Genomic DNA, 27,646 nt, shown 5'->3' on the forward strand with positions numbered 1-27,646 from the left:
CACATTTCAGGAGAAAATCCAACCCTCCCACCTTTTTGAAAATATTTTTTGGGATATGGAACCATATGGAGTCAGGTTTCAAGAGGAAGGCTTTTATCCAGTTTATTTTAAATACTCCAACCATTGATTGAAAATCAATTGACTTTATACCACCTTTAGCGTAATCTTTGACAAGTTGTGATTTTTTAATGTAATGTGTTTTATTGCGCCAAATGAATTGATAGATTATAGAGTTAATCTTTTTAATGCTTTTCGGGGTAATGTATAGTGAGTATGCTGGATAAACCATCTTTGATACGCCCTCTGATTTGGATAATAGATTGCGTCCAAAAATTGTAATATCTCTCGTCAACCAATGATTTAGTGTTTTGGACATGCCATCAATTTTGTCTTTTAGGTTTTTTGATTCTCTAGTGTTGATGTCTTTGTCTAAATAGATGCCTAGATACTTAACTTCATTTTTCACTGGAATCGTCCTCATGCTATTTTCCAAACAATCATAAAGTGGCAAAAGTTCACACTTCTTCAGGTTCAGACACAAGCCTGAAGCTTTAGAAAAAATTGAAATGACATTCAATGCTTTCTCGAGTATTGATTTATCCTTTAAAAATATTACTGTGTCATCTGCAAACTGACTTATTTTCAGTTCAATATCAAAAATGTTTATTCCTTCGATGTCTGAATGGTTCACAATGAGGTAAGCCATTAATTGAGTGCAAAGAATAAATAATTTTGGAGAAATTGGGCAACCCTGTTGAATTCCACAGAATATGTCTATCCTAGATGTTATGCCTGGATTGAGCGAAACATAACTATAAATTTGCTTGTAGAACAGTTTGATCACTTTGCAAAATTTGTTTCCAAATCCAAAAAGTTCTAAAGATCTAAATAAAAAATTATGGTCTATTGAATCAAATGCTTTAAAAAAGTCAATAAATAGTATTAAACTTTCTGAATTAATAAAGGATCGATAGTCAATCATATCTAATATTAATCTTATGTTATTATGAATCTGCCTTCCTTTAATAAACGCTGATTGGCACTCATCAATCAATTTGGTTAAGACGCTTTTAAGCCTATTTGCATATACTAAGGCTAATCATTTGTAGTCGTTACATAAAAGTGTTATGGGTCTCCAATTGTCTAGCATTTGTAAATCTTTGTTTGGTTTGGGTAATAAGGTTATTAATCCTGCTTTCATTGTTGGGGATAGTTCTTCATTTTTTAAACAATCCAAAAAGCCATTAAATAACAAATCTTTAATGTCTTGCCAAAAGGTTTTATAAAATTCAATCGTTAGACCATCAATTCCAGGTGATTTTCCATCTTTCATTTGTTTTAGAGCTGTATCTAATTCGGATATATTCAAATCTTCTTCTAACCATGTTTTATCATCCTCTTCCAATTTTCTTACCTGGTCTTTAATCATATCAAAAAAAGATATCTGCATTTTCTTTTTCAGTTCTTGATTTATACAGATTACTATAGAACATGTTAATTTCCTCACTTATTTTGTTTGGTTCCTCAATTATAGTACATGCAATCTGCCTTTTCTGCTGTGTTGAACAAATACTGGAGATACTGAAACTCCTCAAATGACTCAGAAATTGAGGACAGGGGGGGGAACGGGAAGTGACAAACACACCAAAGTCATCTGCTAGATGTTTGGAAGTGCCTAATCTAATTATAAATTATACCGATGTTCACTCACTTTGTCTTTGAAATCCCCCATTTTTTAAAGTTTAATGGTGGATCCATAGACCGATGACGCTTAAAGGACATACCACTGAGATCAGGGTCAGGTGAGTGTAATCTTTCATGGATCCTGTGGACAAAGAGCAAGATCAGCATGAAATGAAACATTAAAGACACTTTTTAGTCTTTAGAAGCTGCTGGACAGACTAGCAGCTGTTAACCAAAAAAGGAATTAATTTTATATTCTTTAAAAATTAAATAAAAGTTGAATGCGTTCTTCACTGTGTCTAATATTTAGACTAATTCACAGAGCTGCCCTTGTGTTCTGATTGCTGAACTTTGACCAAGCAGGTCAGACCAGGAAACAATATCAAACAGTTCATTTAAATCAGACACCAAACTGATATCAAAGAGTTCATGTTACTAACAGCTCACCTCTCTGCAGCAGACGCCTGCTGGACTTTAAAATTACGATCTGCTGACCAGTGACTTTTTAAGGACACACAGCTGAGTTCAGATTCAGGGTTGAGCCTCTGATGGATCCTAAAAATAAAAACTCAAATTTTCAATAAAGCCTCATCATAAAGCTTCACTGTATGATGAAAAAAATAAAAAATAAATAAATAGTGCCCACTTTGAGAAAAAAAGTCAATATGTGGAGATTACATTTGTTACAAACCAAACAACTACCACAGCTCATATAACCTCTACAACTAAATGTGTAGATAAGTGAAACAAATTAATCAGCCATCGAGTAATACATATATACATTTCAAGTTTGCAAGTTTGAAGAATGATTTCACCAACTCATCTACACAAAATCATTTTATAGACTATCCGGTCGTTCAGTCTGACGTCACTAGCCGTGTCTGGGTCTAAACTCTGCTGCAGGTCCATATATCAAACATCACTGTGGCATTACTGAGAGTTGAAAAACTGTCTAAAGTCTTTCATCTTTAATAAAATAATCAGCGTTCTGCTCTACCAGGTGTAACAATTGAGTTTAACATCCAGGCATCCATGAAAACGGAATTTATGACATTTAACGGAGTTAGAAGTTAGCAGGAAGTTAGCTCGCTAGCTTCTATCTAAATACAATATAGCATGTCCTGACTGCGGGGTTTTGGAAACAGATTCAAACGTACAGCTCTGTTATCACTTCCAACATAAATGAAGACAGAAAACTAAACAGCAGTGACGTTTGTAGGGTTACTGAAGTTTGGCTAGCTGGTATATAATGATGTGCTACGTGACCACTAGCGACACAGCTATGTTAGCATAATATAAACAAGCTAACTTTTTTCCCACTGGATAAAAGTTAACGTGAGTGTTCTCGGTGGTCAGGAACAAATGTAATCGCATGGCAGGATGCTGTAAAAGGACCAAACTTCAGCCAGGAGAACAACTGAGATAATCCATCCACAATACGAGGTTAGTCATTCATGTACTGCTGCATGGGCTGGGCTGTAGTTACATCCTAAGGTTTTAAAAAAGCCATATTAAACGCAGACTACTTTAGACCCGGAAGTAGGATTCGTCGTGTCATCACTTAACGACCAGATAGGAGCCATGGCAGTTTGTCTCAAACTAAAAAAATGTAATTTCCACATTTTGACTTCAATCTCAAAATGATCAATCACAATTTGTTGTTAATGTGGCCCTCGCACTTCTCCATATCTTCACATATGAACTGTAAAAACGGATAAAATTTTATACATTTTCATAAAGAACCTAATGTAATTTTGTCAGATAACTATTTGTTCAAATATATTAATGACATCCATCAACACGTCACTCTGTAAGGACCCAGAGCTGGGTGGAGGTCCAGGCTGGTCCCTGTGAATAATGATGGAGCAGTGATGTGAGTGCTGAGCTGTGACATGGAGAAGAGTCATGGACAGTTAGAGATGGTCGTCTCACCTCTGAGCATTGGTCTGGCTCTCTCTGGCTCTCTTAGAGGGAGGGGCTCCCTCCTCTCTGTCCTCACACTGATCCATGCTGCTCAGCTCACACACACTTTCTACCTGCAGAGGAAACACAAATCATTCATGTGCACATGAGAGCTGCAGAGTCTGATGGGTTGGACTAACATCCATCTGAGACACAGCTTTCATCAGTTCACTACAAAAAGTGTCACAGAATCGAGTTCAGCCTCCAAATCCTCCATTACTGTAGTCCTACAAAGCAGCGGGTCAAACATGGCTGCAGAGAGCAGCTTTATGTCAGTAACAATGTCCAGGACCGAGCTGACTGCTTACAGAGTTCATACTCTGACTGCTAGCTGCTCTGATAGCTAAGCTAACTACGTAACAGTTAACGCTGCTTCAAACGCCTTCTCCTTGCACCCGGATTTGAAGCATGGGTGGAGTGTATACTTCTTGGCACATCCTATCACGGGATTCATAGCGGGCCGGGGATTTTTTTTTTTTTTTCGAAAAAATGGCGGGCAGCTCAAGCGTACCGAGTTTTATGGCACTTTACGTAGCGATACAAATGTATAGAAGAACACGAAGACATTACTTTTTGCTTGATGACGGCAGTTATGCGGCATTAGGGCTGTTAATACCGCTGGAACTAAGCTGCACACAGCTGATGTTAGCCAGGAAAACATTACACACTGACTTTAATGGAGAGACCGGAAATACAAACACAGTTTGTTGTATGAAGAAATCAAACACGAGCAGAACAAACAGTAAAGTTGCTAAAGACAAACTGTTAAAGGAGGAAACAAAGCAAACTTACAGTTTCTTCACAAAGAGACACCAACAACAAGCTCCACTTACTCCCACTCCCACTCCAGGAAATTCAGGAAAGAGGGAAGGAACCACCCAGAGAGGCGTTTGTGGGTGGGCCTGAGGGGCCAGAGCCAACCTCCCTCTCCAACGACTACCTTAAAAAAAACACTGCCTGTGAGAAAAATTATGTTCAGTTTTAATGCAGATAAATTCAAAACTAAATATTTAAATAAACTAAAGTAAAAGCCCACCTTTATCAAGTTATCACAGGCTAATTCTGACCAATCACGATTTTCTATTTCCCGTTTTTCCACAGCATTGAACACAGCACATACGATTTTCTACTGAAAGTAGACAGGGCAAGGCAAGTTTATCTATATAGCACAATTCAACAACAAGGTGATTCAAAGTGCTTTACAGAGACATTAAAAAATAAAAACAAATAAAAAGCATGATTTAAAATGGAAAAAAAAGGAACAGTAGATACAATCAGTAGTTCTGTTACAGTGCAGATTTGGTGCTTTATTCAAATGCAGCTGAGAACAGGCGAGTCTTCAACCTGGATTTAAATAAACTGAGTGTTTCAGCTGATCTGAGGCTTTCTGGGAGTTTGTTCCAGATATAAGGAGCATAAAAGCTGAATGCAGCTTCTCCGTGTCTGGTTCTGACTCTGGGAACTGATAAAAGACCGGATCCAGATGACCTGAGGGATCTGGAAGGTTCATACTGGGTCAGGAGGTCACTGATGTATTTTGGTCCTAAACCATTCAGAGCTTTATAGACCAGCATCAGAACTTTGAAGTCTATCCTCTGACGGACAGGCAGCCAGTGTAAAGACCTCAGAGCTGGACTGATGTGGTCCACTTTTTTGGTCTTAGTGAGGACTCGAGCAGCAGAGTTCTGAATGAGCTGTAGTTGTCTGACTGATGTGAGGATTAGAGAAATATTTTTCTGCTATTGTTAATAATCATCATCATCATTGCATTAATAATTAATATTGATATTGCATTCAGATGTTTAAACATCTGAATGCAATATCATTGCAATATAGCCTTTATTACAGGTGCAGTTATAACCACTTGAAACTGTTGAGTTAAATCAATAATCTTAAATGCTTTTGAATGGTTGTTATAATCTTGACCTACTGCCTTGATTTGACACACTGTCGGATGGCAACACGTCATCATTAACATCATTCTGAGGATTAAGAGGTGATTGAGGTTCTTTTCCAGTGTGCTCTCGCACCTCCACTTCTCCTCCCAGGGAAGTTTCCTGTGACTGTGCCTTGTCAGATGATGGCCTCCCCGAACGTTTATCAGTTTCAGAAAGCCATATGTTAACATCCTCCATAAACCCTTTATTGTATTTAGAGATGCTTGAGAACCATGTATTTTGTTTCTTTCTCATCAAATCAGAATCAGAATCAGAAAGGGTTTTAATCTCATCAAATGAGATTAGAGAAAGCAGAGATTCATGCAATGCACTGGCATCCTTAAACAGGTGTGTTAACTCAAACTGTGATTTAACTTGTGAATGATTTTTATCATCTTTCATTAGCTCTTTAAGAGACATAATAACACTTTTCATTTTGTTTACATGCCTTTTCCGATCTGTTTGGATGGTTTCGATTTTGTTTGCAAGAGCTTTCTCAGTGAGGGAAATTAATCTTTTATCCTTTTCAGTTTTTCCACCAACAGATGCAGCCTGCGATCCACTCATTTTAAGCATCCAACATAAGCAGCATGCCAAAATCCAAAACAAAGGCAACACACACACACACACACACACCAAACCAAACGTAGCGGTGGGCGTGTCACAACAACATCTTCATGTGGTCAGAATCCAAACTGCGTTCAAACAAACAACACCAGCACAAAAACACAGTTTACATACCACCGTCGTCTCCTTATCTGTCAGACTAGCCGATTTTACGGGTGTAGTGGCGGTGGTGTGTGGGCTCGCGTCGGCGTTTATTCAGCGCTGATTGCGGGACGCTCCATTGCCGTCGCACATTTTTGCTGACAAATATTGGCGACTGTCAAGCCTTTGAGTCGCCGAGCAGCTGAATAGGGGAATAATGTTGACGCGTTTAAAACGTAAGTCAAAGTTCCAGGTTAAAACTCCTTTATTTGTTATCAAATCCTTAAAATGCAGAAAAACACTGATCAGAACATTCCAAGCTTGAGCGGTCAGCAAAAGTCGACCTCCCCCATCACCCACTCATTCACAAAAATTCCCTCGGGCCGTGAACAGGTGATATAGCAATCACTATCACTATTACCGACACCACGTGACCCAAAGCTACGCCTATCCACAACAGTGCCTTTATCTGCACGAACCCGTGTGTGCTCGGACTCAGCCACAAATCTCTTAACATTATGGTGATCACACTTGGACAAGGTTTTCATTCCTTGTCCAAAGCATTCAATTATTTCATGCTTTTCAGCAGCAGAGAGATAACTTTCTTTCCCATGTTGCTTGAAAATGGTGGCCTGCTTAATAATGTGGAACATCCTTATTAGTAGTTTATCCTTTAATTGGGCTGAGCTGGCAAACTAATGATCACAGGGGCCTGAGACTGATGTCAGTGACCCAGAGAGTCCTGAGACACAATGCCATCCACGGGTTTAACTGAAAAACAACATATGTAATCTGTGTAACACCTAAATACAATTTACATAATCATTTGGAGCGAGGTGTAACCTCAGTGTGTGAAGAGGACTCTCCATTTACATCAACACATGAGAATCTGTGATATCTGCGGGAGTCATTAAAACGAAGACTTCTGTGCTTAAATAATGAACTGTGCATCTGTGGATTCATTTTTTATTATTTCATTTATTCAGACTTTATTGTAAATGTAATACAGACACTTTGCTGTTATTATAGCTGTAATATTAAACAGAGGATAATAATAATGAAATTATAAACACTGAGCCATCAGTGTGTCTCTGACCTGTGGATAGCTCGTGCTTGTTCCCGAGCACTCAGGTCTGCAGGTCAGAGGTCACTGTTGGTCCCACTGTTGGCTTCTCAGGCACTGAGGCTTTATTGTGGTATTATTGTGAAGCACTTTGTGATTTTTATCTGTGGTAAGTGCCACATAAACACATTTTATTTAAAAAACAGCTAGATGGAGACACAGGGCTGAGAGACAGGGCCTTTACTCTGACATGTGACTGAAGTGACCAATCAGGAGCTGGGAGGTGTGAGGTCAGTGTGGAGGAACCACAGATGTGTTTGTTAGTGACCTCACAGCCCTTCATGGATCCAACAGAAGTGTTTTAAAGATGTGTGTGATGAACTCAGCCATGATTCCCTGTTAAACTGATGTTAAATATGATCGTGTTTAATCCCTGACGTCTGCCGCAGTCTGAAGAGGAACCAGGAGAGCCCGCAGAGCCGAAACTCAGTTACAATAAGCTGTCCTCAGATCAGCAGGAAACCACACAACGAAGAAGTGATGCAGGGAGATGGGAGGCTAAAAATCCTGCAGGGCTGAGAGAGAGGAAGCTGATGAGGCTGACAAATGTTCTTCATGTCACCTGTAACCTGTTCATGTTCTGATTTAACATCACATGTCTCCACATGCACACAGAGGAACTTCTGCCTCAGTCACACAAACAGTGGACCAGATATTTGTGTTCGAATATTTCACGTTGAAACCATTAAGGGACCAGTTTATTTCCTGCTATGGAAAATTAACAATAACCTGCAACACACCCAATGAGCTTGATATGAAGTGAGTTTAAGAAACACACTGCAATGTGCAGAGAGCATCCCAGTGAAACACCAGGGCCATCTGTTCAGTGTCTCCCATTACAGTGGCCTCATTGTGTTGGAAACTAGCTGGCAGCTTTCAGACTCTGATTCCACGGCTGCTGCGAGAAACGATTCAAGTTTAAGACTCAAATACCCTCCGAAGAGAGTTTGTTTCCTCCTTTTATTGTATCGATAAAAAGCCCACAGAGCTTTATTTAGTCTTGATGTAAAGTAAAAACATTAATGCAACCTTTGCAAACGCACCAAAATTTGTAATTGTTTTCGTTTTAGAATGAAAACTAAAAACTAATCACAACAAATTAAAACTGACAAATTTTGGGGGGGACATTCGATGCTGAGATTTCTGAATTTGCAGGTGTGTGACAGAGTGGAATAAGAAATGTTCCTTAAATATGTAATAAGCCAAGTGACACTTTCTCTTATGCTAACATTTTATTTGAGTGTACATCTGATGATATATTTGTGTTATTCAGAATGTGCAGTTGAAGCTTCGGTCATCTTAGACCAGTCCAGCATCTCCACACAACCCCTGAGCCACATCTGCACTCAGTCCACACACAGTGGGAGGACCCTTCACAACAAGACCATCAATACTGCAACAGGTCTCGCAGAAAAGATGTGCAGGATAAGATGAAGTTGCATATTTCACTCGCTTTGCTGCACGCTGGAATAGCTTTACGTCCACAGCAGCACAGGTAGATTTGAAAACGCTCCGCGTCCACACACGTCTGTGATACAGATGAGATCCTTTAAACTAAATGTGCATGTTATAAACAAGTGTGGCCTCAGGAATATCAAGATCAGGAGATCAAATTGTGTAATGGAATTATTTTAATGTAGTCATTTGATGCACATATATGTAGAGAGCAAATAATTCCAGGCTTTTTTATTTTCCGTTCTATACGATGTAAATATTTTTGTAGAAGAGAGGTTATGTGATACAGTACACATATAGTGCAATCGAAAGTAGCTCTAATATCGACCAGTAACCAACCACCACACGCACTGCAATGGGGTGCACAAGATTTATTTGTTCTTTCTCCGGGTCAAACTACTGGCTGAAGACAACTCTGGCCAGGAATCCAAGGCCACCGCGGTCAGGGTTGTTAGCCTGGTTACAAACAGGGGAAAGGTGGTCACTTGGAAGAACAAGCAGCCAAAACGTATCAATCCTGCAGCTTCCTCAAAAAGGCTTGCCACCCACCTTTTCAGGCCTGACTTTGTTCGAGGCTGGGTCTCCACATCACATCCTGGGAGCTGGAACTTCCCCAAAACTGGTCCAGTTTCCTTTTCAGGGGCACAGAGAGTCTCCAGTCCAGTGGTTTTTTCTGCCTCCCAGCACTCCCTCCAACATCCTCAGATTATTTTAAAAGCAAAGCCAGGCCAGGTTAAAAATCTTTACCGTTAAAATGTGCACACTTCGTCCTGGATCTTCGAGGCTTCACTGCTGCACCAGTGTCCTACTAAAAAAACAACAACCCCCACTTCCTGTTTCCTCTCCCCTTTATAGAGAAGGGCTCCAACCCTCCCCAATCAGGGGAGGATTGGAGGAGGATTGGAAAAAAGAGACTTTTCCATTTGATTACATTTTGTATGATGATTATGTAGAAAAAGTAGAATTGGGCTGAAAGATCTATCACTTTATCACCTCTTCAGGTTGTAAATCGTGTTTTTAAAAAGTAAATAAGTAATTAATTACTTTTGAAAATAAGTAATCAGTAAAGTAACGGGATTACTTTTTGGGGGAAGTAATCCGTAATTAGTTACTGATTACTTTTTTCAAGTAACTTGACCAACGCTGATGTTCCCTCTAATGTTTCACATGTCTGAGCAAACACACAAACTGAGCGGCCCTTGGACCACTGTGAGCAAAAGCAGACGTGTGCACTGTGGTCACGCCAGCATCCAATCCATCCAAGTTACATGTTTATTAAAGTAATCAAATTACAGCATTTACATTTATGTTAGACTACTTTTAATTAACTGCTTTAGCCCACTTACAATGAAAAATAAAATCTTGTTCATGACCTGTAGCATGTTAACACTATTAGAAGGGAAAAAAAATTTTTTTTTTCTTAATAAAGCTCTGACTGTATTCTGAGTCTGTGGTCTGGGAGAGAGTCTGTAACTCTGTCTGCATAATACAGGATATAATGACCAATTTTGGGCAGTTAATTATATAGTTACTTCTTCAAAAAAGTAACTGGGTTATGCAAACAACAAAGTTTTTTGCAGCTTTTACCTAAAAATACAGCCAAGGTGTTTTTAAATAAACATCTCAAACTATTTACAGAACAATCAGCTGTTCTGCATCAAATCTGATGCCACACAAACAGTGGCGTGCCCCAGGCCACCCCCCCAACCAGACTGGCCACCCCAAAGCTAAAACAATAAAATTTAATGAAATATCAAATATACACAGCAAATCCAGCATGTCCAAATTAACACTGTCGGATTTGATTTCAACACTATTAAAGTGTCTATATGGGTCCACACCAGAGAGTGTTAATTTAACTCTTTTTGGAGAGTTGGTACGTTAACTCTGATTTAGTGTTAAACACCAAATCTGTCTGGAGTTGATAATTTAACACTTGGTGTTAAGAGTTTATATATTAACTCTCAAAGAGTATTTTAGTTTAACTACGTAAGAGTTATCTTCTAATTCATTCTCAAAAGCAGGAATTTTCCTGTTCTGAACTTCTAGAAATTTCTTTTGGAAATAAACATTTACTAAAAAGATGCAATGGTTTTTGAAAAACATTTATTCTGAACTGTGCACCACAATTTCAAAACATTTTCTGAAAGTTGTAACAGTGTACATGTTCTCACTTTCATTAGAATTGTGTTTATCAAAAGGTCTGACATGGTAAATGCAAATAACAGCATCTCATCACTTATTTCTTCAATACAATATGCATGTCCTTCATTCATCCCTTTGTGGAACTTCAACGCACTTCTGCTCTCCCCCATATTCCATCTTCACAAGCATATCCTGTGCGGAGATTGAATAAAAATTAGTTGATACTAATTAATGGCACAAATAATCCAGTAAACAATTGCAGCACAGTAAAAAAAAAAGGAATCCTCTTTGAGCCATAGCCTTAGACTGAAGCCAGATTCAAACAGAAACAGCCTCAAAGACTCAGAGAGAGCGCTGCTCCATCTCTGGACCGTAATATATATTCCACCACTATGCTGCAATGCATCTTGGGATAGGGTGGGCCTACCTGTGCTTCAAATCCAGGGAGAAGGAGGACACGTTTGTGGGAGCCTGGGAGTCTGGACGGCATTCGTGGCCTCGCTGTGATGTCATGGACCTTCAGAGGAAGCAGAGGCTGAATTGAAACACACCTGCTGACTTCCTGTGTTCTGCTCTGACAGCTGCCATGTGTCACAGCCTGGATAATAAAGCCATCAAACTTCACTCAGCTCCAGTAACACCATCAGTGTTTGATGTCCACAGGATTCATCACACTCTTAGAAAGGATGTGTTAAAAAATGACACAAAAAATGTGTTGTTACACTATTAACACATTTTGTGTAAATTTTAACATAACATGTGTAAGAAAATGTGTAAACATTGAAAAAATGTGTAAAACGCTTAACACACTTGATGTGTTGCACAGTTTAACACATTTTGTGTGTTATTTTCAGAATCTAACAACAGGACCTAAAATTAGCAGCTCAGTAATTTGATGCTAGCCCTGTGTTTAGTGAAATAAATTGTAGATTAACAATGTATTATAACTATATTAACTGAATAAATAAAATGTTTAGTTATTGTTTGTTTTCCTTAATCCTTTCCTCATTACTTTCAACACATAAAACATTTTATAATGTAATGTGGACCAAGGTGTACTAAAATTCTGAAAGAGGATTAATTTTTTCTTTCTCAATATGTATGGCATACCAATTAATGGCCATGGCTATACTATAAGCATAAGTATCCACAAAGAACAGGCTTAATTTTGACCGTAACATGTGAATACAATTGAAGCAAAAGTAGAAAATGAAATGAGTAAGAACACACATGCTTAAAATTGAAACAAATTCTGCCCAGCAACATGACATACCGGCGGCGGGAAGGGGGCGCTATCTTTCGCGCCAATGAGACAAAGGAGACAAAGATGGAGGTTACGTCGCCTAGTATGTTGTCAGACCTTACAGTAAGTATCATTTACCAGTTTATCTTAATGTACTGAAAATATGCCGGGTTTTTGGAAGAATGTGAATTTATATAAATTAAAGGAGTTTAGAGTTTAAGTTAATTACTGCTTAACTATACCTAGCTAACCTTAATGTAACAGTCTTGCTAACATATCCTACTCTTAATTTTATTATTAGTTCTTGGATTTCGTGCCATACTCCATTAGAGTTAATGTGTTTTGGTAGTATTTTTATGTATTACTTTATTCATGTATTTATCTATTTACTTTATTTATGTATTAGAGTATTCAGAAATTGCTCTTAGAACCAGTGTGGTAGTTGGCTAGCGGCTCCGACAGGCATTATGTTGTGTATGAGCAACGCCAGAGTCAGCACCTAACCGTAGCAGTGTTGAGTGAAATGACAATATTGTCGTTAGCTCTGAATATAGCAAATGTAGTTATCACCGCGACCATTCGTTTACTAGCAGAGAATAGGAATAAAGACTGAGTAACTTTAACATGAAATATACCTCATATTGACAGAGATAATTGTTTTTTCAAGCAGTTAAAGCAGTTTTTGCATCTAGTATGATTAACTAAAGTATGTGCACATTCTTTTTTAAGGCTTATTGCTGGAAACATGCTCTGATATAGTTTCTTTTTTATGCAGAACTTCTGAGGAAGTAATAGTCAGTGTTATTTAAAAAACCAAACAACAGCAACTTGACCATGCAAATTATCTTACTTATTTAGCCATGTGTTTCATTTTTTCAGCACACATATGACAACTTAGAATCTGTCAAAGTCCTTGTAACCACTTTTATAGATGAGAAAGAAATTTGTAAAAAAAAAAAATTCTTATTGTCAGCAGTGCCACAGACATCAGACATCACTATTAGTCAGGATCAGATTTATTCACCAAGTAGCAACTAGAAGATAAAATCAATTTATTTATTATTCAGAATTTCTTTTAGTCATTGCGTTATAATCACGTAGTTAAGAAACCGCCTTCTTCTGCTGCAGCTTTTTGAGTAAACTCGTGCTTTTATGCTCTGTGGAAATTTGCTGTCATGACTTTGAAGATTATTGCAGAGAGGTAAAGTGTCTGGTGTTGCCTTTACACAGTCTACCATTACCACAGAAGAACAAAGTCAACCCCTGAAGTCACTCAGGAAAGCCCCACAGATTCTTAAGGAGTATGAAACCTGTCGGTGCCATCGAGGAGGCTCCTTGTGAAGACTTGCATTGGGGATTTGGTGGAGAGGTGTGGTTAGTAAGTATCGCACTTTACTGTACTTTGTTAAAATTTTGCAATGAATGTTTTCCTTTAAAAATGTTGAAGTGCACAGAAGTAAAAAAGTTTACCTTTGTTTTCCAGTTACCCTCTTAGTGCAGAGAAGCTAACTGTAGCAAAAAGCATCCTCACCACTTTTCCACCCTTAAGTGGCAGGACAGGGGGAAGGATTTGTAAGTAAATTTAGCATTTTAATAATGTAAATTCCACTACATACTGTAAATTGCACTTGTTCCCACTTACTGTGTATCGTTTAACCTTTATCTAATTATTTATTAGAGCTTTTTTTCTCAGTTAAAATTGCTCAGCTGTTACCCATATACCTCTGTCCTTTCTTCCTCAGGAGCATTATTATGATCCAGTCTCTCATTGTGGATTCCTAGAGACTAAACTGCGCAACCTTAGACGGAATCTCGACCAGGGGCAGAGACATTATAAGAAGCGAAAAGTGACAGATGACTGTGGTGAAGACAAGAAGCTCAGGCGAGAGGATGGGAATACCAGCAGCACAGATGAGTGGGTCACCCAAGTTATTGCGGCCCTCAGCTGAGAACCTTCCAATTATCATGTCAGGCATGGAGGAAACATACACCAGTCTCAGAGCCTGGAATATTCGGAGAGTACCCACGGTTTTTGGACATGCCAAGTCTGGTAAGTTGCTTGGTTCTCTGGTAATGGTTTATGTACTCCTTCTCCACTCAGTTGTGTTTTGCATACAAAGTATATAACAGGAGTGGATACATTTGGAGGTATGTTTATGAGCTCCTAGTGAATATTTTGAAAGTTTTATAACTTCAGAGTTTGATCATTACTCCCTGCGCACTGATTACAATGAGCATCACTTTTCACATGGTCCAAAATCTTAGTCGTACCACCAAATGACTATCTAATAGTAGGGACATCAAATGACAATGCAGAAAGTGCTGCTCGTGGAAGTGAAAACCCTACAAAAAATCACCTAAATCTGTATGAAACTCTGCTTTCAGCAGCACTATTTTCAACAAAAAAGCTCTACAGGACAAACCGCAGATAGACAACATAAGAAATTGTCTGCTAGAAAGTTGAACATCAGCTAAAAAGTCCTAATTTTTTCTCAGGGTCTGATGGGACCCAAATCATAGCTAAAATTAAGGAATAATGGACTTGTATTCAAATACCACTCCAAGTAAATTGTTGTTTCACTGTGTAGGTAAGCTTGATGTGGAATGGGTAACAGAAATGTGATACTGTAAAGTTTGATTTTAGCCATACAGCTACCAAATGGACAGAATGTACTTTTGATTTAATGTATTTAATGCTTCATTTTAAACTTAAACACTTCTTTTATTTCCGTAGGCTGGACTTGGAGTTTGGCAATTTTACAGGAGGAAAGGTGGATCTCTTTTTGCGAAAATGGGAAGCCAGTATCATTCCGAAGCTCAAATCAGTAGCTGCCCTGGAAACAAGAACCCCCCCGCCATGTGTTAACACACCTACTCCCAACAGTTGGTGCCAGTCGTTGCAGCCTTTTTTGCACTGGTATGTATTCAGTAAAGTTCTCACGGTATTTACCTGAGGAAAGCATTTGTCTACACCTCACTGAATACTATCTTTATCTTCCCCCATCTCCAAGCCTGGAACAAGTATTGCATCGCTTTGCAGTGATCCTGAAGCATCATCCACAACACACCAACCCCAGCTGATATGCATCGGTGATCTAAAGAGGGCAACCAGGCAGTACATCATTGTTGCTAAGAATGACAGAGTAACCATTTCTCTGAATGATGGCCTGACGTGTGCTGTGGATAAGCTTTTCAAACTGTACTGGGTATGTAACTTGTCCTATCCAGCACCACTTGGCTCCGTCTTCACCTTCTTTGAGTTTGTCTATGACCTGCCGCTGTCCACCCAAAGGAAAACCAAAGTACTGGAGCTGATTGCACAGATTAAAGGATGCAAGTAAAATGTTCACCTGTCCAAAATGTAGAGAGTCTCTGTTCACAGAGGTGAGAAACCTCATTTGGCATCTTTGTCAAATACACTGCTTATCAGGACTGACCATTTTTATGCCTATGCAGTGGAAAGGTCAGACAATATGAACTGATTGGCTGAAATTTTTGATTTTTGTATTTAAACCCAAGGTACAAAATTGTATAACCTGGATGCTATATTCGCCAAAATGTATGTTTTTCTGTTTGCATGCAACTGCACATTTGTTAAATGTTGACAATTTGTTGAAGATGACAATTGTTACCTTTAAAATTTTTAATTCATGTATTGTCTGGATTATATCAGAACATTATATATATATATTGAAAAAATTGAAAAATTGAAAAAAGGGCAATCATATATATGATTGCCCTTTTTTCAATTTTTTTTGACATTTTAATGATCTAGAGAGATAGAAAGCTAGTCAGATATGAATTTTGTTTGATTTTGTAAAGTAAAAATTGTGATATAGCTTTGGCTAAAATTGCATTTAAAACATTTTAATTAAAAAGATTCTGACAGTTGTTGTTCATTCAGTTTGTAATGATTTATAATATGCCAAATAAAAAATGGAATTCAATAAGTGTATAATATATACCCATCTTTTTTCTCCTTTTTTAAAAAAAAATTGAAATGTACACATTTTAACACATCTTTGTGTCAAAATAACACATCTTTGTGTTTACATTTTTTAACACAGAAGATGTGTTAAAGGAGCAGACACATTAATTGTGTTAAAACTGACACATCATGTGTTGTCCCTAATCTGATGCAGCACATGTGTTAAAATTTAACACATGATGTGTCAATTTTAACACATCCCTTCTAAGAGTGCAGCTTTAACCATGATAGAAGCAGGAAGTTAAGATGAAGATGATCAACCACACTGAGCGACACACTGCGAGCAGGTTCGCAGAGATCTGAGCAAGAGCGAATGAAAAAACTGAGCGAGAGGGGCTGTTATTAAACGAATGAAGTCGTCACCTCCCAGCTTCAGTCAGACTGGTTCACCTGTCCCCACACCAGTCACACCACTGGCTGAGAACATGGATAATGTGACTTGGAGCTCTTTTGGTTCAGAGACAGCAAGCAGTTAGGCAAAGAGAGAAGAGCTCAGCCTGTGGGATTCACTGAAAGATGTCATAGAAATGCTCAGCACCATCCACAAACATTTGCATTATTTGCAAAGAACATGGAGAACATCGATGCATGAACGCAGCAGTACTCGTGTATATTAGGAAAACAACATTTACAGCTACATTTACCAGAGGACCACAGACCCACGCAGTAAACACAAGAGAGATAAACATGTTCGTGAACACAGGTTTGTTCTTAGAGATTTATGACTTAATGCCAAACTATTCTGTTTGGACATCAGCGTGTCATTGCTCAGTGCAACACAATGCAGATCATACAGTTTAACAGCATTTGACACATTTCTGGATATAAACATGTTTCAGGCTGAAAAGTCCTTCAATGTTGACACTAGATCATATTTTCTACTCTTATGTCCACTGGAGTGGGTTCAGTCTGTCAGGTGTTATCTAATGATCTACCAACCAAGTTAATCATCCTGTCATGAGATTTGGTTCCATCAGACAGAAATGGATGAACCAGTGTTGATGTTTGGTTTCAGACTGATGGCACAATGATTGTGAGCATGGATGCCGACTTTGGCCTTGTAAGAAAAAGAAGAAGTATTACTGAGCGCTTGGATGGAAACATCATGTTTGTAAGAGACAAAGATGTAGAGGAATGTCTGCTGTCTCATCCTGAGAGCTCCAAACCAGCTGAGCTGAGGAAATGTTGAAGGAAACTTCATGTCACTGCTCCATCACTAGTGAGGCGCTCTCCTAAATAAGTCATAGTTTTAAATGGACTGGTTATATAAGAAACAACATTTGAAGTATTTGTGATGGAAACAGATGTTTTTGAATGTGCAGATGTTGAGTGTTGCCCCCCCCCCCCACACACACACACCTATTTCTTTTTTATTTTAAAGATAATTTCTGTCATGTTAAAGTTATTATGGTTGATTGAGGACTACTATTTCCTTTTGTAATTAGGACTGCAGCAACTCTGAAGCTGGAAATTTACTTCAGTCACAAAACCAGCAGAAAAAACTAGATGTAACTGGTGTAACTGGTGTATTTGGAGCCTCCTGTCGTCATGAAATTCCCTTGATGTTTTTGAACATGATTCATGGAGAACGCTGAGTTGTTAATCAATGCTTAAGTCACTAACCTACAGTCAACAATGTCACCAAATGTTTCCCAAAATATTATTTCTCTTATCGACTCGAAACCATTGAGATGATCTGTTTTAAACAGGCGAGCAGATCCAGTGTCATCAGTGAGCTGGTGAAAAGATACCAGGACAAGAACATCAAGCTGAATTTCATATACGACACTGTGTGCTGTCCTCACATATACATGTGAGTATCTTCTTTTACTATATGACACAAGAACAACATTTTCTGTTTATAAAACTGTGTTTGGTGTTTATCAGACAAATGCAGGAGGAACACCTCCAGGTGTTTCCCTGGCTGTCCATGTTTATGGACATAAACTGGTGAATGTACACCAACTGACACACATGTCATCCTAAGCACATGCACACACTATTCAGTCCATACTTTGATACACTCTTGTACAGTAAACAGCAAATATGTGTTAATCAGAAATCATGTAGAGCACACGAAGGCTTCCTGGGTTTGGGCTGAACGATGGAGAAGGCATGGAGAGGTTCTGCTCCTTCCTCAGAAGATCTGCACGAGTCACAAACAGATGACTCCATCACATCGACTGGACCTTCTGACTGATGCACTATTGCATTATGGGAGGAGGAAGTCATTGGATCTAGGTCTACATATTTCTGTATTAGTAGTTAAAATGACTCATTTCGATTCAAACTGAGAGAGCTGACAGTTCCTACTGATAGAAGTGCAGCTCCTTCAGAGATGGGACAAAGAGGAGAAGGTCACCAGTCTGCTGAGGAGGAGATTTCTGCCGTCCTGAAAGAGTCCCCGAGTAACCCGACTTTAATGGACCGTATGCTTGTAGTCGCAAGTGAATCTTTTCTCCCCATGTTTGTCCAAGTGACTATTTCAGAACAAGACATCCAACAGTGGATGGAAAGAGAGACAGAAGCTGCCAAACATGCACTTTTGAAAACAAGACCCAAAGGTTTGTTGATTTGGCCTGATTTGTTTCTTATTGGGTATTCAGGAAGCTGACAGTAGCTGCTTCCTGTCTTTAGACTATGTTCCCAGATGGAAGAGGAAGTATGTCATGAAACTGGTCGGGCATTGCACAGCTACAAGCATTTCACCTCCTGTCATACTGTGTATGGTTTTGTGTGTGTGATAAATAAAATTTGAATTTAAAACTGGTTCAACCAGCTCAGGTAGGATTGAATTCAACTATATTTAGTGTTTTGTTGATAGAATTTCCAACAGTAAGAGTTCAAATGTTAGCAAACATACAGGTTAACAGCTGTGCTTAGTTATGTCGACTATATGATGGTAAAACCTTGCTGTCAGTTTTACATGTGTGTTTTTAAATGTAGATCCCTGAATCTCGAGTCATCCACTGCAGACCAAACACAGGAAGTTAACGTGTTAATGTTACCATTTCCAATCATGGTGCCCTTCATCTAATCTGGAAGTGTTTGTTTTGGGGCGGTGTTGTTCTTCCTATTGTGTTTAGGCCAGAGATGCTCTTCAAACAACTGACAGACATGCCCACATTACAAGAAGATGGTGTGAGTCTGATTTGATGTTCCAGTCAATGCTGAGAGACCTTGACAAGGAAGCCAGAGGTCAGCTGATGATGCGAGCAGGAAATGAAGAAGGAAGAAGGATCGCTCTACTTAATCTCAAGCACTTCTTCATTGTCACAGAGAGGGAAACGTTGTATTTTCTGCGTCACTTCCTCACAGTAAAGATATTTGTACTCCTGGAAAGAAGATTCTGTGTGTAAGCTGTTGATGGGACAATAAGCAAATTTGACTTTGCAAAATGTTGTGCAGGGAGGTTGTGGTTGCTGCTTGGACAAACATGACCTGGATGACTGAGAACCTACGCAGACACGTTCTGAAGGAAGGGCTCCACACTTATTGGACTGATTTAACTCTGCTTATTGTCATCGAGCAAAGTTTATTTAATGTGTCTCAATGATTCAAGCTGCAGTTGGTCGTCATCTTCATTGAAAAATAAATATGAATAAATGATAATAATAAATAATATCATGTGATGTTGACGTGTGTTGTTGGTGTTTTGTGTAAATGTCTTTTTGAATGTAAACGCTTTGTTCCAGACAGACAGGGAGTCGCTATCAGGCTGTCCAAGCAAACCCACGTCTGTAACAGAGACTGAAGAAGATTGTGACAGAGCCCAACAGTCTGCAGTGGCCACCACAGTCCACCGTCTTCACATCACAATTTCAACATGTCTGTGACGTCTCCTTGCCCTTGTACTCACTGACCTGCATTCATCCATAAATGACACTCAGGACCCTGGTTCCACAGCTGTTCTTGTTCACAGCAGCATCCAGTTAGAGAGGAAACTGGATAATGCAATGATGATGTTCCAGCATCATGTTGTTGCTCCTCCTCCACATGCTTACCTGCCACAGTTTAACTCCGCCTCTCAGACAGTCATGTCACCTGATCTGCATGTTTTGCTGTACGATGACGTCATCTTGAGGTTGACGAGGAGAAAAACTAGTTTAGTCCTGCAGATGGCGATCTTGCACCGTGTTCAGAGAGCCGACACTTTGATGATGCTGCCTGGGTTGGACTCTATACGAGCAGCTTCCACTCTGGTTTCACTTTTAAATAAACTTGTTTGATTTCACTTGTAAAAGCTGAGAAATAAATATTTTATTGCAAAATTATTTGTTGGTACATTTTTTAAGGGTCAAATATCCTGTTTGATTTGAGGAATGAACTGTTAAGGTGGAATAAATGAATCAGTTGAAATACATCAGACTCCAGAAGATCCAGGGTGACATCATCGTTACCTGGCAACAGAAGCCCTCATCTGATTTTATTGGAGGATATTTACACCAGCAACACTGTTTAGTTTGATATGACGGGTTAACAACATGCTGTGATATCCAGTTCATCTGTAACAGATACTGGATCTAATCACTGAGCAGATATTTGATCAGCTTATTTATAACTATACTAGAAACAAACACAACTGTGTTGGTGATTAATTATTTGCGCTGCTCATGATGTCATCATCACTCCCTCCTCCACCCTCAGCAGTCCCAGCATGCTGCTGTGGTGCACCCCACCCTCACTCTACACCTGAGCCACAGACCACACCCTCCACCTCAATATACACCACAGTTTTCTCTGCTGTGGAAATGAGATCAGGAGGAAATCATCATTATTATTATTTAATAAACGCTCACATTAATGTGGGCTTATTTGTTTCATATTAGAAACATTAGTTGAGTGTTTTTAGTATAAAATGGTGAAAGTCCCTCTTTTTGCTCCTCCCCTCACCTGTGGATGGGCGGTGCTGTTACCGTGGTGACAGCTTGGATGTGTTTCAGCCCTGCCTGGTTATCACTGCAGGAATCTTTCACATTTATTACAGGTAATAACTCTGATTTTTCTGTGTATTATGAACCAAATGTATCCTGATACTCACAGAGATGGATGAGCAGAGGTCACATGATGAAAGAACAAACATGGAGTCTTTGATTTATTTAGATATTTATTGATGAATGCAAACAAACCTGACACTGAACCATCGTCCAGCAGAACAAACCTGATCACATGACCTGCTGACCCAAACAGTGCAAAGCTCCATGGCAACAACAACAAACAGCCTCACATATGTTGACAGAGGCTGTTAGAAGCACAGAGTCTTTACAGTCTTTCTCCTGTTTGGACACAGATCTCTGCACATCTTCATCACAGTTACTCACAGACGTGCAGAGTGTGTGGATATCAAAGCGAAGTTTCCACCATGTTTGTAGTCTGTACTGGGACTCATGGAGCATCTCTATGAGCACTCAGTGCGTCCCAGTTTAACCAGCAGCCTTCACACCACACATCACACAGACATGGAAACTTCAAACCTCAGACTGAAGTCACTGGCAGTCTCTGGCACCAGCGACTGTGCTAACAAACACAGCAAACAGTGAAGGTTTGGTAGAGAAAGCCGGTTGGGTAGAACCAAGTACGTTGTGGAGGAGGCGGGGTTACATTACTGGATGATTAAACATGGAACTATTTTGCTGATAATAATTGAAACGATTAAAGAAAATCAAAAAGCTATTAATGCAAGATAATTCATAATTTTATAAACTGGAACGATGAAATTTTATTGGCTGGATCTGATTATTGGGGGGTCATGACCCCCGTAACCCCCGTGGAAATTACGCACCTGGTCCTGAGGTCAAATCCACCATCTTTGTTTCAGAGCTTCATGTTCTCCCGTGTTTGCGTGCGTCCTCTGCGGTACTCCGGCTTCCTCCCACAGTCCAAACACATGCAGTTAGTGGGGTCAGGTTAGCTGTGAGTGGTTGTGTCTCTGTGTTATTCCACCTTAATCAATGACTTCCTGTTAGCATGAAGTGCTTCTGTAGGACTGATGTCATTTTCATGGTTGGATCATTTAAATGAAGCTGGACTCAGATGCAGTAAATAAGCTGATTGATCATTAATGAATAAAGCTGGTCAAACACATCACGTGGACACATGTGATTGTGTGTTGTAGTATTGATCCCAATGCTGGTATCAGTCCTGGATCAATAACACTGGATGGATGCGTTCAGCATGGAGCCCTGAGCTGTGTTACAGACAAACATGGAAACTGACAGGTCTGTGTCATTCACAGTCTGTAACACTTCTAAACAACAGAGGCTGACCCAAGTGCCTCAGAGCCAGGCACGCTCACATCACAGCTCTCTAAATAAGCCAGTTTCAAAATAAGAGCTGAAAGCTGTGTTTGCTTGTGTTAGCTTATTATTGTGGAGACTAACATTCAGTGATCATGTGTTCAGACTCATAATGATTACTCTCAGAAATCCTGATCTTTGTATTTACTGTGTGTTGGATCAATAACTGAGATTCATGGTATCACACAGCTGTGCTGCTGCTGATGTCAGCACATCTGGAACAATACGAGGTATCTGCTAGCAGACTGAGCAGGACGTGAGACCTGTGGACTGTTTAAAGCTGTCCCTCCACAGCTCACTCAGACCTGATCCACACCTCAGTGATATTCTCTGACTTCCTCAGTAGAGACAGAAACCATTCAGATCTGGGACCATCAGCTGACTGATGATGTCACACAGACTGTGTTTTTCAGGAACAGTGATTCTGATGTGAGCCTGCTAGCTGACAGCAGACCTGATGAAAGCACATGTTCACATCTGTGAGGACAGACTGGACTCTTTGACTGCACCTTGGTTCTCCTCAGAGGTCTGTACAGGAGCATGTCCACCCCCACTGAAGATCTCAGTCACTGTGAAACATAGAAAGCTGCTTGTGTGGCCTCTGCCTCACATGTAGATACAGCTACAGGTTTCTCTGTCAGTCAGACTGAAACAGTGTCCTGATGCTGCATCATTCAGCTCTGTGCCCCAGTCAGCATCACTGGGAGCTACCAGTGTTTCTGCCCTTTTCCTGTAACACTACACTCAGCACAGGCTCAGCTGGTATCCAGTGTTGGACTTTGGCTTCAGCTGCTGTGATAGATCCTCTAACATAGATCAGCTCTGCTACATGTTGTTAGATAAGTGCAGCTGCTGTCATGTCCTGATGTTTCTCTGGCTCAGCAGCTTCTCCATCAGAGGTTCACATGGAGCTGATCCAGTATCTCCAGTAACTGTGTTCTGTGCCTCACTGGTTCATCCTTCTGTCTGTGTGACGTCAGTCAGATGTTGAAGTTAAACTCTGTAATCTTCACTGTGTCACAGAGTTCAGTGAGTCCCGTTATTCACAGTATCAATCAGATCATCAGAGAACAGCTGATCAGCAATCAGTGGTGCCAACAGCGCCTCCTGTGGTGAGAGGATGCAATAATGCAATGTAGCATTTTTCCACTCAACACTTGCAGTCATGGAAACTGTCTGTTGGATCTGTGTGACGTTGCTTTCTTGGTCAGAGTTCCTCACAAATGTCCAGATGATTCTTCTAATGAGGCGTCGACCATGTTTGCAGCTCTTTGGAAGAAAACGTCGCCCTTTGCCATCCTTACTTTTCTTTGACTTCTTCAAATGCAGCTGAACTCCAGCTGGTATTTTCTTGGACTTTGCAGCTGTTTCTGGTCATCAGTTCATTCCTGCAAACCTCTGAAGCTGAACAACAATGATGCTGCATTGCTGGCTGATCCCAAAAGGTTGATTCTGTTCATCTGGACGTTTTCAGAAACGTTTGCTCACTGATCAGGTGACTTCTTCAGTCTCAGCTGACTGCAGCTTTACAAGCTTACAAACAGCACATTTGCACAATGACTGAAAGCAGCAGCACCTGATATATATGATACTAATATAATACATATACATATATAATCCATACTAATGATGAAGGAACTGAGCTCACAGTCCATTGTTCATTCAGTGAACTACTCAGTTTATTTTGGGCCTCAGAAATGCTCACTCTGTTTGTACATCACTGTCAGCAATAGACTCATTCTGCTGTGTGGACAGGAACACATGTGACATCACTTCCTGTTTGTTTGTGACTGAAGAGGAAGAAGTTTACAAGGAATCATTTAGAAGAGTTTCAAACATCAACTGATTGAATCCATGAATCTGAAAACGTGTTTGTGAGTGAAAGAGACAGACATGTACAGACTGAACTATCTGTTCAACAGTCAGAGTGTTTCTGTAACAGGAGACACTCTTTACACTCCACTCAGCACAGGGACACTGAGTCACCAGGAGACAAGACCCAAAACCCAGGATAAAGAGTTTGAGTGAATGTGGTGTTGAAGGTGTGGAGGTGGATCAGAGTGTCAGAGGAGACTCTGTAGAAGGACAGAGTGCCAGCAGGACAGTCCACATACACTGCTGCTCTGTTAGAGACAGAGGAGGAGGAGGAGGAGGAGGAGGAGGAGATGGATGTTTGCCTGCTGCTGTGCCAGACAGAATCAGGACCATCATGAGAGCAGATCAGACTCCAGGACTGATCATTCCATCCAAACACACACTCACTGTCTCCTTTTCTTCTGATGCTTCTGTAACTCACTGATATAGAAACTCTTCCTCTCCACTCGACCTCCCAGTAACAGCGACCAGTCAGACCAGTTCTACACAGCAGCTGTTTCCAGTAATCAAATCTGTCTGGATGATCAGGATATGACTGAACCTCCTCCACATGTGTCACCTTCCTGTTGTTGTCAGACAGTTGGAGCCATTTGTTCACTGTGTTTGTGTCGATTGTGAGTTGATAGGAATCTGATGGAGAGAACAAACACAATCCAGCTGCAGTTATTGATCCATCATCTGTTCATTGATTGACACTTTGATGATGACTCCTGACATGATGAAGATGGTTGAATGTGTGCTGCTTTGTTTTCATGAATCCCATTAAAAACACACTTACACTTCCTCAGACCTGGTCTCAACCATCGGACTCCAGCAGGCTCCACCCTGAAAGGAGGAGGGGGGTCAGAGCAGCACAGTCAGCATGCACACATGGACATTACATGGCTCTCACACACACACTGTTACACACTGAGCTCAAAGCTCGGCTCCACTGTTTTATTCAAAGAAATCTACATTTATTTATCAGCACATTTAAAAACAGCTTGAGCCAAAGTGCTGCACAGAGTAGAGAGAAAATAGGAAACATACACAGTAATGACTATAAAGACTGGTCAGGATTGAAAGCTACAGAGTACAAATGTGTTTCCAACCGGCTTTTAAAAATGTCCAGTGTTGGTGACGACCTGATGTGAAGGGCGACTGTTCCAGAGTTTGGCTGCAGCCATCGATAAAGCTCACCTCTGTTTTTACGTCTAGTTCTGGTCAGAAGCTGCTTATCTGCAGACCTGAGGGCTCCACTTGGATTCTTTTGTTAAAGAGAGATAAGATGGAGCCAATCCATTCACAGATTTAAAGACAACCAGATCTGGAAGTGGATTCTACCACGTACTGGTAACCAGTGGAAAAAGCTGGTGATGGGTCGTCTAGCACAGACCCACCGCTGGAACCAGACAATTGATGAGGGAGAGAACTGTGACAGCGCCGTTCCTTCACTTGACCTCAGTCGCTCTCGTCTGCTCCCTCGTAACACTGCTCTTTATTGAGCTTACATGAATATGCACAAGTTCATTATGACGTCTTACACAGGTATGAACAAAGAGTACCAGTCTGTGCATAGTGTAGGTATGTGTGTGTGTGTGTGTGTTCCAGATGTGACCCTGTGACCCCAAAGCTGGTGCTAAGAGTCCAGCGGTCCCCCTAACAAAGGGCTCTTATACTTATCCAGACACAGAGTAGGTGTCCTCCTACACCATAAATCAATAAGAGAGGGTACGACCTCTCTCATGACCCCAAGTTGTGTGTGCATGCCAGAGCACTCTGGAAGGCACACAGAGTCTTTACAGACTACTAAGGATCAAACCTCTATCATTATGCAATCGATTATAAAACTCTAAGCATATATGAGTAAATATTTCTAAGCATAAATGACAGTCAACAATATAAACCTTACATCTGGTTTTAATAACCGAATTTATTTGTTTCTCAAATGAGAAAGAGCTATCAAGAAACACTCCTAAATCTTTAGTTCTGAACTTTTCCAATGGGCCAGGGTCAACATTATCTGCTAATGCTAAATAGGCTGCCGTTATTAACTAATGCTAATTTGATGTGAATTAGCATTATGCACTAATGTTAACATTTACTTTTTAACAATGTGAGTACCTAATGCTAACACTATTTCCCTTAACTTTAAAAAATGTGCACGGCTAATGTTAACACTCTTTTCCGTAGCATTACAACAATCTGTGCTGCTAATGCTAAGTAGACCGCCATTAGCACCTACATCTGATTTAAGGCAAATACGCATTAGAACCTAATACTCATATTGTTTTCCTTTGCTTTATAGCAATGTGAGCAGCTAGTGCTAGGTAGGCTGATGCTTGCAGCTAATGCTAATTTGATGTGAATTAGCATTATATTAGTCGGGATTTAATGCTAAGTAGACTGCCATTAGTGGCTAACGCTAATTTTAGGTGAATAGGAATTGGCAGCTAATCCTAATACCATATTTTCTTGCTTTATAACAATGTGACCAGCTAATGCTAAGTAGGTTGCCGTTATTAGCTAATACTAATTTGAGGTGAATTAGCATTATCCGCTTATGCTAACAATGTTTTTTCGTACTTTTTAACAATATGAGTAGCTAATGTGAACAGTATTTTTCATTCAATTTTAACTTTTTCCCTGTGATGTGAAGAGTTAATGTTAAATAGGCTACCATTAGTGGCTATGCTAATTTTAGGTGAATAAGCATTGGCAACTAATGCTAATACCATATTGTCTTAATTTCTAACAATGTGAGCGGCTAATGCTAAATAGGGTGCCGTTATTAGCTAATGCTAATTTATCCGCTAATGCTAACAATGTTTTTCTTATATTTTAAAAATATGAGTAGCTAATGCTTATACTATTTTTCCTTCAATTTTAACAATGTGATGTGTGTTACCGTTAATAACTATTGCTAATTTGATGTGAATTAGCATTATCAAATAATGCTAACTATTTTCCTTTGCATTATAACGATGTGAGGACTTATGCTAAGTAGGCTGCCATTACTAGCTAAAGCTAATTTGACGTGACTTAGCATCATCCGTTAATGCTAACTCTTTCCCCTTGCATTATAACAATGTGAGCAGCTAATGCTAAGAAGGCTGCTTTTATTAGCTAATGCTAATTTGATGCGAGTTAGCATTACCCGATAATGCTAAAACTTTTCACTTCCCTTTTAACAATGTTTGCAGCTAGTTCTAAGTTGGCTGATGCTAGCAGCTAAAGCTAATTTGATGTGAA

General features: G+C 39.8%; 2 protein-coding genes and 2 pseudogenes across 3 annotated transcripts in view; 2 read left to right on the forward strand and 2 right to left on the reverse strand.

Moving 5' to 3' along the window:
• Window positions 1–27,646, reverse strand: part of LOC146634242 (uncharacterized) — a 241,186-nt gene that overhangs the window by 1,041 nt on the left and 212,499 nt on the right. The window contains exons 3-4 of the mRNA XM_085376242.1: window positions 2,131–2,238; window positions 1,712–1,825 (exon numbers count right to left, since the gene is read on the reverse strand). Of these exons, the coding sequence (XP_085232368.1) occupies window positions 1,712–1,825; window positions 2,131–2,238 (222 nt within the window). The remainder of the gene's footprint in view (window positions 1–1,711; window positions 1,826–2,130; window positions 2,239–27,646) is intronic.
• On the forward strand, window positions 12,278–15,616 carry LOC146634243 (uncharacterized; annotated as a pseudogene).
• On the forward strand, window positions 16,491–17,847 carry LOC146634244 (uncharacterized; annotated as a pseudogene).
• The window catches only part of LOC146634245 (protein NLRC3-like), a 43,290-nt gene continuing 40,147 nt past the window's right edge, over window positions 24,504–27,646 (reverse strand). For both annotated transcript variants that reach the window (XM_085375454.1, XM_085375461.1), the window contains 2 exons: window positions 25,194–25,240; window positions 24,504–25,045 (listed from right to left, as the gene is read on the reverse strand). In XM_085375454.1, the coding sequence (XP_085231580.1) occupies window positions 24,504–25,045; window positions 25,194–25,240 (589 nt within the window). The remainder of the gene's footprint in view (window positions 25,046–25,193; window positions 25,241–27,646) is intronic.

This window comes from Diplotaxodon limnothrissa, linkage group LG3, assembly GCF_057381915.1.
Source record: "Diplotaxodon limnothrissa isolate DT_005_m linkage group LG3, D_limnothrissa_male_GT1.1, whole genome shotgun sequence".
NCBI lineage: Eukaryota > Metazoa > Chordata > Actinopteri > Cichliformes > Cichlidae > Diplotaxodon > Diplotaxodon limnothrissa.